The sequence below is a fragment of the Sarcophilus harrisii genome, chromosome 4, assembly GCF_902635505.1.
Source record: "Sarcophilus harrisii chromosome 4, mSarHar1.11, whole genome shotgun sequence".
NCBI classification, from domain to species: Eukaryota; Metazoa; Chordata; class Mammalia; order Dasyuromorphia; family Dasyuridae; genus Sarcophilus; species Sarcophilus harrisii.
Genome location: NC_045429.1, coordinates 61977542 through 61994254, shown reverse-complemented (window position 1 = coordinate 61994254; position 16713 = coordinate 61977542). Strand labels below are relative to the sequence as shown.

Genomic DNA, 16713 nt, shown 5'->3' with positions numbered 1-16713 from the left:
AACCCAGTTAAAATTTCTACCTGTCTTCCTCTCCTTACCCCCCCCCTCTTCTCCATATCCCACCTGCCTATCATGTATAGAGCAACTCCTATTTCTTCAATGCTTCAACAGTTACTTGTTCAGGAGCTAAGAATCCTCACTCAAACTCTTAACACTGTAAATAAATATTAGGCTTCCTTCTTGTGCTTGTATAACAAGGTAAACATAACAGCTTTCAGTGGTCCCCCAGCCATCTGTTTGGTCAGGCTTTATGAAAGTATTTCATCTACCCTCTTGTAAAAATCAAACTACAATTTATCTTAACTAAATAGTATTTAAAAAAAAAAAAAAGAAACTGATAGATTAACATCTCTAATTCCTTGGTTATCCTGGTAATACTATAACAATAACTACATAATATATAGCAACTGTATTACTTAATAGGTCATCAGTTAAAAATAAGATATTATGCCTAATGCTATTAGAGTATGTTGATGATCAATACAGATACATAAAAAGGATAATTAAAAAAAAAAACTATCCCTGTTTTAAATATTTCTGGTAAAAATATGAGTACATAAGGACATTATTTCAACAACATCATCTGTTGTTATCAGAATCCTTGAGGATATACAACTGGTTATAACACATGTTTAATTCCCCAAGTTCAACAAATTATAAAACATGTATTACCTAATCTTTTAAGGAGTGAATAAATTTGAAATATATACAGTAACTTTTTCCTTTGACATGGAAATAAGGTGCTATTAGGCTTATGTAATATTTTAAATAAGAGTTAAGTACAAAGCTACAGTATAAAGAACAGTTCTAATCCTCTTTAAAATTTAATCAGTTATTTTAATATAACCATAACACAGACATATTATCTAATAGGTATGTCCTCTAGACATATCATCTAGTATCATCTAGTTAAATCACCCTATGAAATGAGAAATTAATTTCTGAAATCTCCAAGGAAGAGAGATTTCAAAGACAGGCTAGTCATTGTTATTAAAATAAGCAGAAAGGTCACGAACAGCAAAAGACAAAAATACATCAAATATGGACATTAAGAGGTCTTTGATTTTGCAGAAATCAACTTTGATAGAAAGACAAAAATAAAAGCTATATTACTAAGAATTAAAAAGAAACTAGAAATCCTACAAATTAAAGATGATTTTAATAAAACCCCATTTATTAATAAAGAAAACAAGAAGTCAGTTTTATGAAAAAACAAATAAAATAAACAATGTTATTTTTTTAAAAAAAAGAGAGAAGAAAACCAAATCACTAATATCAAAAATATGAAGAATGAATATACCAATAATGAAGATGAAATTAAAGCAATTATAAGGAGTAACATTGCCCAATTACATGCCAATAAATTTAACAATTTAAGTGAAAGAATATTTACAAAAATATAAATTGCCTAGATTAGCAGAAGAGGAAATAGAATATTTAAATAAACCTATTTTTGAAAAGAAATTGAACAGGCCATAAGTGATCTTCCTAAGAAAAAAGCACCAGGCCAACATGGATTTATAAATGAATTTTATCAAAAAGTTAAAGATCAAACAATTTCAATATTAAATTATTTGGAATAATAGGCAAAGAAAAGATCCTACCAAATTCCTTTTATGAAACAAATAGGATACTGATAACTATACTAAGAAGAATAAAAACAGAGAAAGAAAATTATAGACCAATGAATTATAGACCAATTAATAAAACTTAATGAATATGGATACAAAAATCATAAATAAAACATTAGCTAAAGATTATAACAATATATTACAAAGATTATACATTGTGATCAAGTGGGATTTATACTGGGAATGTAGAGCTGGTTAAACATAAGGAAAACTATTAGCATATTTGATTATATTAATAATAAGATTTTTAGAAATCATGTAATTACATCAATAGATACAGAAAGTGCTTTTGATAAAATACATCACTTATTTCTATTAAAAACATTTGGAAAGACTGAAGAGAAAACAACAATAAGTTGAAGAGATTTGGCACATAGCAGACACTTAATAAATGAATGTTCCCTTCCCTTTTATCCTTCCTGAGGGAAAGAAGTGGAAAAATGGAAGGAGAGAAGATTCATAATTTCAACTTCCTTTCTCTACATTGCATTGTCCCATTCACCTGGAATGCTTCTCTTCTCTCCTCAGCTAATCCAAAGTGTATCCAATTTTCCAAAACAAAACTTGACTATTACCCCTTATATTTTGCTTAGAAAATTCATTAAATATATACAAGTTTAAATTGTGGGAGTAGAGGTAAAATAAGAAACATGTTGTTATATAGAGCTGATTACCAAAAAAAGAAATTTAGAATTTCTCTAGGAGGCAATAGGCAGCCATGGTAGGCCATTGAATAATGATGTAAAATGCTGAAACTAATCTACATTAGAAGGATTAGAATGATAATAAGATATGGAATAACTGGAGAAGGGAGATGCTTTAGGAAGGATGAACATCAAAGAAATTTACAGCAATATTGATTAAGATATAGTGGCAGCCTGAAGTGAGGAGGACCTGAGTTCAAATTTGGCCTCAATCACTTAACATGTCCTAGCTGTGTGACCCTTGCAAAGGGTCCCTTTGCAAGTCCCTTAACCCCAATTGCCTCAGGTAGGGGAAAGGCATGATCTGGATAAGAATTCAATAAAGAAGAAAATGTAAAAGGAGTGGTAAGGAGGAAAACCAAGAAAGGATGATGTCCCAAAACCTAGAGAGAAGAGAGTATTAGGGAGAAGGTGATCAACAATGACAATAGCCATATCTCTTAAATATAAACAATTAACAAAACAATAGATTAAGCCCTCAAAAAAAAAAAAAAAGATATAGTGGCAGCAAGAATGAAGCAAAAAGTATCAATCTGAGAAACATTATTTTTTTAAAATGTTAGTAAAAATGGGGATCAGAAATTAAAGGAAAATGAGGATAGCTGCCATATTCCAGATTTAGAGGACTGAGACCCTTTGCTAATATTGTGAAATTTGGGAAGCATTTACTTATGAAGTCAATTCTATTTTGGAAAGTTTAGGTTGTTGTTTTGAACAGAATAAATGAGATGATAATATTGTATTTAAGCCTAGGGTCTGTGACCTACTTTTTTTTTTTTTTAAGAGCATTTGGTAATTGTATTTCAACATATTTAGTCTCCTTTAAAAACCTGTAGATTTTGCTCTGTCTATTTCAAAACATTATAGGCTGTCCTAGACTGTCAATGAAGTCCATGATATAATAAAGGCTAAAAACTACTGCTCTGAATGGAGCTATCTTAACTGAAAATACAGGTTAGAAGCCAGAGTCAGAGATAGAAATGTGAATGTTACTAGCACAAGACAGAAATATTAAACCACATATCATAAGTTATCCCTAGGAAAAATAGAGTAGAAATCAGACCTAATGTGCCCTGTCTTGTGAAAACATTCATTTTTAGGGGTTCTTACTAAGGTTTGGAAGAAGAGAAGGAGGAGAAAAGAGCATATATAAGATAAAGAAGGAAAACAAAGGTAATACACCATCAATATGTCCCTCTAAAAAACGGAGAAGCTTCAAGGACATGTATTCAAGTATTATCAAGAAATCAAGGAGAAACGGGAATGAGAAAAGACAAGGACAAAACATAAAAAAAAAAAAAAAGTCCCTGCTAACACCTTCAGGAATTTAAGTTTCAACAAAGAGAAAAAAAGATTTCATAGAACTAAGGAGAAAATACATGGTGAGGGAATGCAGGCAGTGGGGGTGGACCAAGTATTTTAAAATTGGCACTGAAATATAAAAGAAACAGATGATGATGGCTAGAAAGGCCAGCAGAATAGAAGGAGTTGTGTGTGTGTGTTTAAATTAGAAAGAATTGTGTGTTTATAGGCAAGGAACTAAATGAAAAGAAGAAAAAGAAAGTTCATCTATTTTACTCTATGAATCATTATCTAATCTTTTTACTATTTCAAGCTCTATCTCGAACAAAGAAATATATTTTGTTTTGTTTGGCTAAAATTTGGAGGTTTGGAGGTAGTGAAGGAAGTTTTATCCATGGTTGTCTCACTAAAGTTTTGGTGTTTTGCTTTTTTTCTGCAGCTTCAATGAAACTCTTCAAAAATTTCAGTGAGTTTAATAATTTTATTCTACCTACATTCTTTTCCTTCTAAAAACCAGGGCAGGGGCTCTCAATGGTTTTAAATGTAGACTTAACAAGCAATTACAGTATTCTAAATTAGCTCTCTGAACATTGGATTTAGATTTGGAGTGTCAACAAAGCTCCCCAAAGGTGCTTGGTTCCTTCCTTCCTTCCTGGATTGGCATTAGTAGAAAAAACATAAAAGCTCATACAAAGAGATCATAAAATTATGTGAAAGTGAATTCAAAATGGGATGCATCTAGTTCCATACTATATAGTATGGTGAATATATATACACAAAGTGAACATGTAATAAGAATCTGTAGACTTTTCCTAACATCCTACAAAGAAAAACTTCAGTTAAATATAGATGTGTAAATATAAATCCAGATATATAGATCTCAATTAAATGCTATCAACAATTATTAGAAATCCAGAGGTATTAGACACAGGGAAAAATATGGAGTATGTTCTACTTAATCACTGTCTGATCACAGTGAATACTGAAACATATTTTAAAACTGTTATTTGTCAGTTTTCCAATATAAATTTCCATACCGTAATTTATAAAGGTTTTATTTTTATGCCAACTAGAAACTTAATTGCATCTGAATCTAATTTTAGCACTTTATTCACATTACTATAAGAATACCTAAAATTCAAGTTGTGATTTATAGATATCTAACATAGATTTTGGTTCAAAAATATTAGAGACAGCATACTCTTTAAAAAAGATTTTTACTATGTACTTCTATTTGGAAACAAGATAAAAAATTCATCTTAATCCTAAGCCTTCTTAAAAACAAACAAATAACATGCCTTTTCAAGCTGAAATTCTTTGACAATAGAAATTAACATCAATTACAAATAAAGTTTGTAGTGAAGAAGGGACCCCAAAACTCTCTAAAACTCCTTGAAGGAGAAAATCTCCTTCATCTCTCTGCACTGCCAGAAGGGGGTTCCTCAAAACTCTCTACCCTTGCACTGAAACCCAAAAGGGTACAGGGGAGCCAAACCTCTCCATTTGGTTCCCTGAACCCCGAACCTGCCACACTAGACCTTATCATTTAACTCCCTGACCACCAAAAACCCTAATCTCATTTTGGTTTCCTAAATCTAGACCTTGTTGTTTGGTTTCCCTACTAAAGGGAACCCCAACACCTAAACCTCATCACATTGGTTCCCTGACTGGGAACCCTGAAAACTAGACTTAACCTCACCAGTAGAAAGACTGAATCTGCCCCTCTCCAAACCAGAGATGGAAGGAAACATGTACGTGGCACATAGAAACATGTGAGACAAATATAGAGCTGCAGGCATGTCTAATACAAATGAACAGGTCTCTGTGAAGAGTATGAGAAGTTAGATTTCCACAGATATGGTCAAAACAGGGTGAGGGGAGGAGTGAAAGAGCTTATCTCCAACCAGTGACTGTGTGAGTTAAGGAACTGACTAACCAATAAGTTCCAGATAAAACAGCCCAGGTCTACACAGGCCCAAACCAGGTAGGATCAAGGACAGAGCAAGCCTTTTGAACTATGAAATGGGTGAATAAAGAGGATTGTAAATTCAACAAGTTGTAACTTGGATTGTGAATTCAACCAATTATAACTCAGATGGTGAATCCAATTAACTGTAACTTGGATTGTAAATCTGACCAACTGTAACTCAGACTGTAAATCTGACTGGACCAACCTGAGCCTTGAAGGGAGAGAGAAAAAACAAAACCAACAGTATTAAAAAAACAACAACAAAAGAAAAAAAAATGCAGCAGAAGCTCTCACTTCTGTATTTGGTGTGTGCCTCACTTGAAAGCACACCCACTTCTCATAAGAATTGCCCAATAAAGAATTTTTCTCTCACTCTAAAATAGTGTTGGTTCTAATACTACTCCTGGACGAGCTTGCAACTGCGAAGCACTGGGCAGTGGCAGATCATCTTGGGCTTGTTCCCCAATTCTACTGAGCTCCAAGTGATCTTTCTGATAAGACTTTTAATATAAGAATTTAAGAATTTTGACCAAAAATAATTTGACTATATTTTGACCAATATACCAATATGGACTATTCTGTACAAAATAATGACAGAATAATGATTAAAATAAGTATCTGAAAATGCAATGACAATGTTTTTGTTGATGTTCAAGACAGATATTAAATATAGCTACAAATTTATATTAAAATTGATTTTTCTGTGCTATTTCAAACACACTGCCATCTTAAAATTCTTTTATAATGATCCAAATTTAAGCATAATCAAAAAGGCTTTAATTTATATAAAGAATTTAATTCAAGTCTCAAAATTCAGTTCAAAGAAAACTTAAAAGATGATAAGTTGTAAAGGATAAAACTGAAATTTACCATCTTCCCAGCAATTCTCCCCATGAATATAAGATCTTCTCAGGGCAATCCTTAGACACATCACCAGTACCACTTGAGAGTTCATTATCACTCTCTGGAAAAAAAAATAACAGAAAAAACAAACATTCGAAAATTTATCAAACAAGAAATACCAAAGTACATTCAAATAATAATAAAGGTAACACTTATCTCTCTAAATTTAAAAAATAATTTGACAGCTATATAATCATCAATAATAGGTAGTAATACAGTTAAACATTTCAAAGAATTATCTTTCCTTATGGAAATTCTCACATATATATATATATATATATTATATATATATATATATTTTTTTTTCAGTTTAGAAATTAAACTGCCTAGCTTTGCTCAAAGTAATAGATTAAGTAAAAACATAGAGATCATAATATAATTAGGAATTCTGAATTCTTAATCAATTATTCTACTCAACTTATCCTGTAATAATCAAAAATAAATTTACAAAGACAAGAAAAATCAATAAATACATGTATATATTTAACACGTATTGATCAACATACCATCTGGGGGAAGGGGTGAGGGGAAGGAGGGGAAAAGTTGGAACAAAAGGTTTTGCAATTGTCAATGCTGAAAAATTACCCATGCATATATCTTGTAAATAAAAAGCCATAATAAATAAATAAATACATAGGAACCACAAAATACATGCATAGATGTACAGACAGGCAACACATGTACCTAGACACCTGCATATCCAACATCTTTATACACATCTCTATAAAGTCTTGACAAACGACATTATTTTTTTTTTACAATATATATATATATATGCCCCCAAACTTTTAGATTTCTAAAACTAGAACATTTTAGTGATTTAACTTTTGATAAAAGACAACTTAAATACTTAATTACCAATATATTTCTTCAATTCGAAATTAAAAAAACAACAACTAGAAAATGTGTGGAAATCATGACCAAATACTTTAATGATTACTGTTATATGAAATAGTGTGAGATTTAGTAGTACTATTCTCTGCTAATGCTGATCCATTTTGATTTCTATTGATATTTTTGATATTTTCTTCCTCCAAATGAATTTAGTTATCATTGGTCCAGCTCTATAAAATACCTTTTCATTATTATCACTATTTCTGTAGAGGAGCCCAAAATTATCCTTTCAGTTTAACTTTATTTGCTGCTTTAAGAAGCCTTTTGTATCTGTAATGATGTTGCATGTACTCTAGTAGTCTGACACTTATTCAATTTCGTTGAGTTTATTTTTGATTGGCTCTTGCCTTTAGCTATGTAGCTGTGTTGTGGAATTTGTGAAATTATTTTGTCCCGATACTTTATTAAAACCATTCAGTCTCAGTTCCTTTGCTAGTTCTCTAGAATGTTAAACTATTTTTTCATTAATTTAAAACAAAAAGCTTTATCTTCACTTTTCCTATTTTTAAAAAGCTTTTACTTCTTTCTCATCTTTCTTCTATTATTAAAATTTCTAAAACTTTGTCAAATAATAGAAAGGAAAGAAGAAATCTTTGCTTTATATCTTCAATCCTTGGCAAATGAAAGGATTCTTAACAGTTAGTGTTGTGAACCACTTTCACAATCTGACCTCTTTTTAGAATCATGTTTAAAGGAAAATCAATTACACTGAAGTAAAGGAATGATTTTTCCCCATCAAAATATCTACCAACAAGGAGTCTGTAGACCCTAGGTGGAAAAGGTGTTTACTTTCCTGTTCACATTAAGCTATTTTTTTGGTTTGGGTTTTGGTTTTAGAAAGATACATGTTAGTCATTTTTAAAGATTCTTCCTTTTTCTTTTATAGGGCTTTAGTATGACTATTATATTTACTGAAAGAATTGTTCTGTATCTATTAATAAAATCATATGGCTTCAAAAAGTTCTCTTTTAAATTTAATTAATCATTGTTTTCCTAATGTTGAACCACTCTGGAATCTCTGATAAAAATCCAATTTGATCATAATGAATGTTTTGTTGTCCTTATTTTTAAATAAATAGCCATAATCTTTTTGCAATGATTTAACTTAAAATTTTAGAATCCATATTCATTAATGATAATAAATCCTAGTTCTCTTTACCTAATCCTTTCCAGTTTTAGTTATCAAAATTATATTTGCCTTACAAAATAAGGTAAGAGTGTTTTTGTCTCAATACTTTAGGATAATTTGTGTACAATGGGTAACAATGCCTCTTTAAATTTACAGTATCATTCTATACGTCCATCTAAACAAGGATTTTTTTCCCTTTGAAAGTTCATATCTAGCTTCATCTTCCGAGACAGAATAACAGAAGATCTCTATATTCAGTTAATTTCAGTATTTTAGATTTTTGTAGAACCTTTTACTTTACTTGAATTCTCAGTTTTCTTAGAATATAAGTCTGTGTAGTAAGTATTAAGAATTCTTTTTTTTTTTTTCTATTTGCTTAGGTTTCCTCTTACTTGTTTTGCTAATATAATTTCCCTTCTCTTCTTTTCATTCAGATTACTGGATATTTATCAATTTTGTAAACATTAAAAAAAAAAACAGTTCTTAGATTGTACTAAGTTTCAACATCTTTTTTTTCCCTATTTATATGTCTATCCTGTAATTTTTCAGATTTCATCCATTTTTCTTATTTTGGATTTGCTGAATTTCTAATTTTTTAAATGCCATGATTAATTTCCCTTTTTCTACTTTGCTACTATATGCTTTTGTTGTTGCTTACGAATTTTCAGTCATGGCCAACTCTGTATCCCTTTTGGGAGTTTTTTGGAAGCCACCGGAGTGCTTTGCCATTTCCTTCTCCACTCATTTTTAAGATCAGGAAACTGAGTCAAAGAGGATTAAATGACTTTTCCAGGATCACACAGCTTGCATGTCTGAGACCAGATATGAGCTCATCTAATCCTGCCTCCAAGTCCACACTCTATCTATTGCAACATCTAGCTATCCCATGTTTTTAGTAGCGCTCTTTTTCAGATGGGATAGCTTAGATTGCATTCCGGAAATTCTATTATATTGTCTCATCATTATTTTTTCCTTTTGCAATGTTTTTGATGTTTCTGATTTCTCTTCTGACCCAATTAATAGCACATATTTATCAAGCTCCTCCAATGTTCCAGGCAATGTGCTAAATGTTATAAATACAGAAAATTCATAAATTAATGGGAGAGTCAACATACAATCAAATAAGGATAAGCAAAACATACAGTATAAAATTAAAAACAAATTCATGAAAAAAGGCATCAACATTAGAAAGTATCACAAAAGAATTCTTGAAAAAAGATGGGATTTTAGTTCTGATTTCAAGGGACCCAAAAGAGTCAGGCAGAGGCACAAGAAGAGTATTTCAGGGATGGAAGATAGTCAATAAAAATGCAGAGTAGTGCCTTTAGAAGTAGTGTTTTAAAATAGGGAGAAAAAAGGAAGTCATTGAAATTGAAAATATATGGAAAAGAGTAAGGGAAAAAAAGATTAGTTTCATCACCGTCTTTATTTAGATCTACGTCATTTGCCTGTGATTTCTATAAAATTCTATTTATTATATTATGTTCTGAAATTTATTGCTTCTACATCCCTTATATTTATTTTCAATTCCTTTGTGTCTTGCTCAATACATTGTCTGTTAAGATGCCATATGGTACTGAGATATGTGTATCTCGGTGGTGGTGTCATTAAATAAGTGCCATATATCTTTTAGCTCTAAATTCTTCAACAATTTATACTTTTCTCTATTTTCCCTCATTTATCTTGCTGTTAGAAGATGCAGACCAAACAAGAAAGAAGTGGAGATAACTGGATTCAATTACTCAATTATTCAATAACCTGAAAACATAAATTACCCAGGAAGATTTACTGCCTATTTTACAAGAATAGTAAGGGAGAGCGAAGGGAGGGGGGAGTAGGACAGAAGAGGAGGGGAGGAACTGGAAATTTGTACGGCAAAAATTAAGTTTAGATCAATATCTTATATGACAAAAGGAATAAGAATTTCTATTCCAATGGCTATGAAGCTCCATAAAGAAGGAAAGTGTGGGAAAGGGACCTGTATGTGCAAGAATGTACCAGCCCTCTTGTAGTGGCCAAAAACCGGAAACTGAGGGGATGCCCATCAATTGGAGAACGGCTGAATAAACTGTGATGTGAATATTATGGAATATTATTGTTCTGTAAGAAATGACCAGCAGGATTATTTCAGAAAGGCCTGGAGAGACTTGCATGAACTGATGCTGAGTGACATGAGCAGGACCAGGAGGAGATCATTATATACTTCTACAACAATACTATTTGATGATCAATTCTGATAGACGTGGCCCTCTTCAACAATGAGATGAACCAAATCAGTTCCAATAGAGCAGTAATGAATTGAACCAGCTACATCCAGTGAAAGAACTCTGGGAGATGAGTGTGAACCACTATAAAGAATTCCCAATCCCTCTATTTTTATCCACCTGCATTTTTGATTTCCTTCACAGGTTAAGTGTATACTATTTCAAAGTCCGATTCTTTTTGTACAGCAAAATAATGGTATGGACATGTATACATATATTGTATTTAACATATACTTTAACATATTTAACATGTATTAGTCTATCTGCCATCTGGGGGAGGAGGTAGCAGGAAGGAGGGGAAAAGTTGGAACAGAGGGTTTTGCAACTGTCAAGGCTGAAAAATTACCCATGCATATATCTTGTAAATAAAGAGCTATAATAAAAAATAAAGATTAAAAAAAATAAAAAATAAAAAAAGAAGGAAAGTGCCTCCAGAAAGGCAGGTCAGGACATTTTTTTAGCAACTTCTGGTCTTACAGAGCTATCTACAAGGTTAAGTGACATGTCCACTGCATGTGTAAGGAGCAAGAGTGGACCACAGATCTTCCTGACTTTACATTTACCTGTGTCCATTATATCTCATGATTTCTGTCTTACACCACATACCACAATATATCCAAAATAGATACATCTTATACATTTGAGATCATATGAAAAAAAAAAAAAGGAAAAGAAAAGAAAAACAGATCGTATATTGGAGCACCAGTCTCAAGGATGGAGTAAGAAGTCAAGAGAGGTAAATTTGTAATCGACAGAGGAAAGTATAAAAGATAAAACCAATCATTTTAATTTCATAAAATTGAAAAGAATTTTCATTAACAAAATAGATGCAAAAAAGATTTTAAAAGTTTTATAATAAATATCTGAGAAGGTTCTGATAATCCAAAATATAGAAATATTTTTCTATAGAAAAGCAGAAATATATAAAACCAAAAGTCATTCTTCAATAGGTAATTATTCACAACTATATGAAAGAATGTTTTAAATCACTAATAATAAAAGAAATATAAATCAAAACAACACTAGTGCTTCCCCTTCACACCAACCATATTGTCAAAGATTTTTTTTTAAAGAATGGGAATAGCTAATGTTGAAAATGGAAAGATAGGCATACAAATATATTTCTGGAAGATCTATGAATTAGTACAATCGTTCTAGACAACAATTTAGAATAATTCGAAGAGAGCGACTAAAATACCCTTTGATACAGAAATACCCTTCCTAGGCCCAACAAAGTCAATGACAATTTATCTAGACTGTAACCAAGACTAATATATAATGTACTATATAAAAACACTTAGGTGGGATGAACACATTTTATCTTAATTAAAAAAAAAAAAAAACACCTGGATGAAATCTGATAAATAAGTACCAACAAGTTTTTATAGTGGATATGATAATTGAATAAAGACAGACATTAAGCAGACTCCAATAGGGAAGAGTAAGTATATTATTTCAGCATTATTATTATTAATCAATGATTAAGTTTCAGAATAATGAAAATGTATAGGGGACTCCTAAAAAAAAACCTGCCAAAAAAGACAAATATGATAAAAAAAACTAACACAAGTAGCTTGAAGATTCAACTGAACTCATATAAGATAAGATTTTAAAATAATATATTTGAGGTAAAAGAGCCACAGCACATAAGGATCTTCAAACCTTTTGGGGTGAGCAGGACAAGAATTCTCAAAGCAATAAATGGTACCATCTCAAAAATCAATCTTATTCTGGGATTGTTGAGGCTAAAGGGTTGGATAAAATAAAGACTGAAATAAAGGATTACATAACCAAAAAAGAATGACAAAAAAGAATTAAGGAAATAAATTATTGCCTCTTTTAAAAATTCATGAAACTGCTTTATAAGAAAATGATTTCACATAAAGCAGGCAGCATAGTGACACAAAACAAGAAATGTTCTGATGTCAGAAAACATAGAATCAAATCCTAGCTCTACTTTTACCAGATGTGTGACAGGACAAATTATTTAGCTAATAACAAAAGAAAAAACAAAAAAACAAAAAACTTTTATTTAGCTCCTGCTATGTATACTGAAATCTGTGCTAAGTGATGAAGATACAAAGATATCAAACTTCAAGCAGCTCATGATTGAATGAGATACAACAAACAAAATAGAAATACAAACAAGCTACATACAGGATAAATAGGAAATAATTAACAAATGGAAAGCTCTAAAAGAATTAGGGAAGGCTTTCTATAAAAGTCAGTAGAGAAGTGAGGGAAAGATAGGGAGATTTGAGAATCATATTTAACTTCTCTGGATCTGTTTCCTCGTATTAAAAAATGAAGGAGTTCATTTATAATATTTCTAATGTCCTTTTCAGCTTTTAAATCCATGATCCAATAACCTTATGAAATCCATATACTCCAATTCCTGGAAAATTTTACAGACCATATGAAAAAAATGATCAAGAAAGAGAAAGACTTTGTAGAGGCAGAAAGAAATCAAAATTAGTGTCAAGAAATTCATAAGTAAAAAGAGCAGTATCCCACCAAACAGTTCAACTTGTAGAAGTCACTGGTATAAAATCTCAAATAAATATGAACCTTTATTTATCTAATGAAGCTTGTGTACTGCTTTCAATTTGTCCCAGCTAATACAATCTTATTAGATTTAGCTCATTGTTGTAGACAGTAGAGCACTTTTTCAATCATAATTCTGTTATATTAGCTCCTTATAAATATTTGGAAAAAATTACTTCTCCATAACTTAAAGTAAAATTAATAAAATCCTTCTTCCCATATACCAAATCATCAAATACTTTAAAACAAATTATTGCATCATTATCACCATTCCCATACACCCCAGCACCACGCTACTCTTCTCCCATTTATTATCGGTGGTTCCTTCATGAACCTTCATCAACAATTAAAGGGCACACAAAAAACCCCAGCTTTTGGGATAAGAATTCATTATTTGACAAAAATTTCTGGGAAAACTGGAAATTAGTATGGCAAAAACTAGGCATTGACTCATACTTAACACTGTATACCAAGATAAGATCAAAATGGTTTCATGATCTAGGCATAAAGAATGAGATTATAAATAAATTGGAAATTCATAGGATCACCTACCTCTCAGACCTGTGGAAGAGGAAGGAATTTGTGACCAAAAAAGAATTAGAGGGCATTATTGATCACAAAAGAGAAAATTTCGATTATATTAAGTTACAAAGCTTTTGTACAAATAAAACAAATGTGGACAGGATTAGAAGGGAAGCAATAAACTGAAAAAACATTTTTACAGCTAAAGGTTTTGAGAAAGGCCTCATCTCCAAAATATAGAGAGAATTGACTCTAATTTATAAGAAATCAAGCCATTCTCCAATTGATAAATGGTCAAAGGATATGAACAGACAATTTTCAGATGAAGAACTTGAAACTATTTCTAGCCATATGAAAAGATGTTCCAAATCACTACTGAGAAGAAAAATGCAAGTTAAGACAACCCTGAGATGTCACTACACACCTGCCAGATTGGCTAAGATGACAGGAAAAGATAATAACAAATGTTGAAGGGGATGTGGGAAAACAGGGACACTAATACATTGTTGGTGGAGTTATGAACGGATCCAACTATTCTGGAGAGCAATGTGGAATTATGCCCAAAAAGTTATCTAACTGTGAATACCCTTTGACCCAGCAGTGCTACTACTGGACTTATATCCCAAAGAGATACTAAAGGGAAAAGGACCTGTATGTGCCAAAATGTTTGTGGCAGCCCTCTTTGTAGTGGCCAGAAACTGGAAACTGAGGGAATGCCCATCAATTGAAGAATGGCTGAATAAATTGTGGTATATGAATATTATGGAATATTATTGTTCTGTAAGAAATGACCAGCAAGATAAATACAGAGTGGCTTGGAGAGACTTACATGAACTGATGCTGAGTGAAATAAGCAGGACCAAGAGATTATTATATACTTAGACAACAATACTACATGATGATCAATTCTGATAGATGTGGCTCTCTTCAACAATAAGAGGATCCAAATCAGTTCCAATTGATCTGTAATGAACAGAACCAGCTACACCCAGAGAAAGAACACTGGGAAATGAGTGTGGACCACAACATAACATTCCCACTCTTTCTGTTATTGTTTGCTTGCATTTTTGTTTTTTCTTTTCAGGTTATTTTTATCTTCTTTCTAAATCTGATCTTTTTTGTACAACAAGGTAACTGTATAAATGTGTATACATATATTGTATTTAACATATACTTTAACATATTTAACATGTATTAGTCTACCTGCCATCTAGGGGAGGTGGTAGAGGGAAGGAGGGGAAATTGAAACAGAAGTTTTTGCAAGAGTCAATGCTGAAAAATTATCCATGCATATGTTTTGTATATAAAAAGCTATTTAAAAAAAAAACAAACAAACAATTAAAGGGTACAGTAAAACTCTTTCTTGTAGCCACTCTTGATTTCCAAGCGTCTTTTTAACAATGGGACATCTAGAATTGGAAGCAACATTCCATGTTAGTGGAACCATCACCTCTCTCATACAGAATACCATAATGATGTTAATGTAGCTTTGGAAGAAACTGCTCATTCATCCTGACTTTGAAGTATACTAAATCCAGTATTTCTTTTACTCAATTTTGAGTGTAAAAATGCACCTGATTTGGATGTATAAATGCTCAAATGTAAGGCTTTCAAATTGTCCCTATTAAATAGAAGCTTATGATATATAATCCATGAAACTGAGTGGATGCCCATCAATTGGAGAATGGCTGAATAAATTATGGTATATGAATATTGTGGAATATCATTGTTCGGTAAAAAATGACCAACAGGATGATTTCAGAAAGGCCTGGAGAGACTTACATGAACTGATGTTGAGTGAAACAAGCAGGGTCAAGAGATCATTATATACTTCAACAACAATACTATATGATGACCAATTCTGATGGACCTGGCCATACTCAGCAATGAGATGAACCAAATCAGTTCCAATGGAGCAGTAATGAACTGAACCAGCTACGCCCAGCGAAAGAATTCTGGGAGATGACTAAAAACCATTACATTAAATACCCAATCCCTATATTTTTGCCCACCTGCATTTTTGATTTCCTTCACAGGCTAATTGTACAATATTTCAGAGTCTGATTCTTTTTGTACAGCAAAATTAACGGTTTGGTCATGTATACTTATTGTGTATCTAATTTATATTTTAATATATTTAACATCTACTGGTCATCCTGCCATCTGGGGGAGGGGGTGGGGAGATGGGAGGGGAACAATTGGAACAAGAGGTTTGGCAATTGTCAATGCTGTAAAGTTACCCATACATATAAACCTGTAAATAAAGGCTATTTAAAAAAAAAAAAAGATATATAATCCATGACTTAAACTATTATCTCTATTTTATCTTCATTCTGTTACCCAACATGTTGGCTGTAACTTCCACCCCCATGTTATGTGCACATCTGCTAATAACAGCTTCTTGTGAGTCACTGATAAAAATGCTGAATAGAACAAAATGAAAGATATCACTTTGGCAAATTCCACTAGGGATCTGCCTCCAAGTTGGCATTCAACCATTAATCTCAACTATGTGGATTTTGTCCTTCAAGCAGTTTTGAGTTTAAACTTAAAATTCAAAGTGTGATTAATTTTCATTTCATATAGTTTTTGAGCCATATAAACTTTCTTGTATAATTTGTATAATGTTAATAAAAAGCTAATTTACATTTCCAATGTCATAAGAGTAAAAGGCAACAAGACATATGACATAGGGAGCCAACCAATCAGTAACACTTGGGTTCAAGTCTACTCTCAAACAATATTGGCTCTGTGAAACTGGCTATATCACATAACCATGCATAGTGACCCAAATTAATGCTCAAAAACTAAGTTATTGACCTGCAATAGTAGAGCAAGTTTTTTTCACAAG

General features: G+C 31.8%; 1 protein-coding gene across 2 annotated transcripts in view; it reads right to left on the bottom strand.

The window, feature by feature from the left end:
- RABGAP1L (RAB GTPase activating protein 1 like) overlaps positions 1-16713 on the bottom strand; it is a 697071-nt gene that overhangs the window by 497797 nt on the left and 182561 nt on the right. For both annotated transcript variants that reach the window (XM_031968366.1, XM_031968367.1), the window contains exon 12: positions 6477-6570. In XM_031968366.1, the coding sequence (XP_031824226.1) occupies positions 6477-6570 (94 nt within the window). The remainder of the gene's footprint in view (positions 1-6476; positions 6571-16713) is intronic.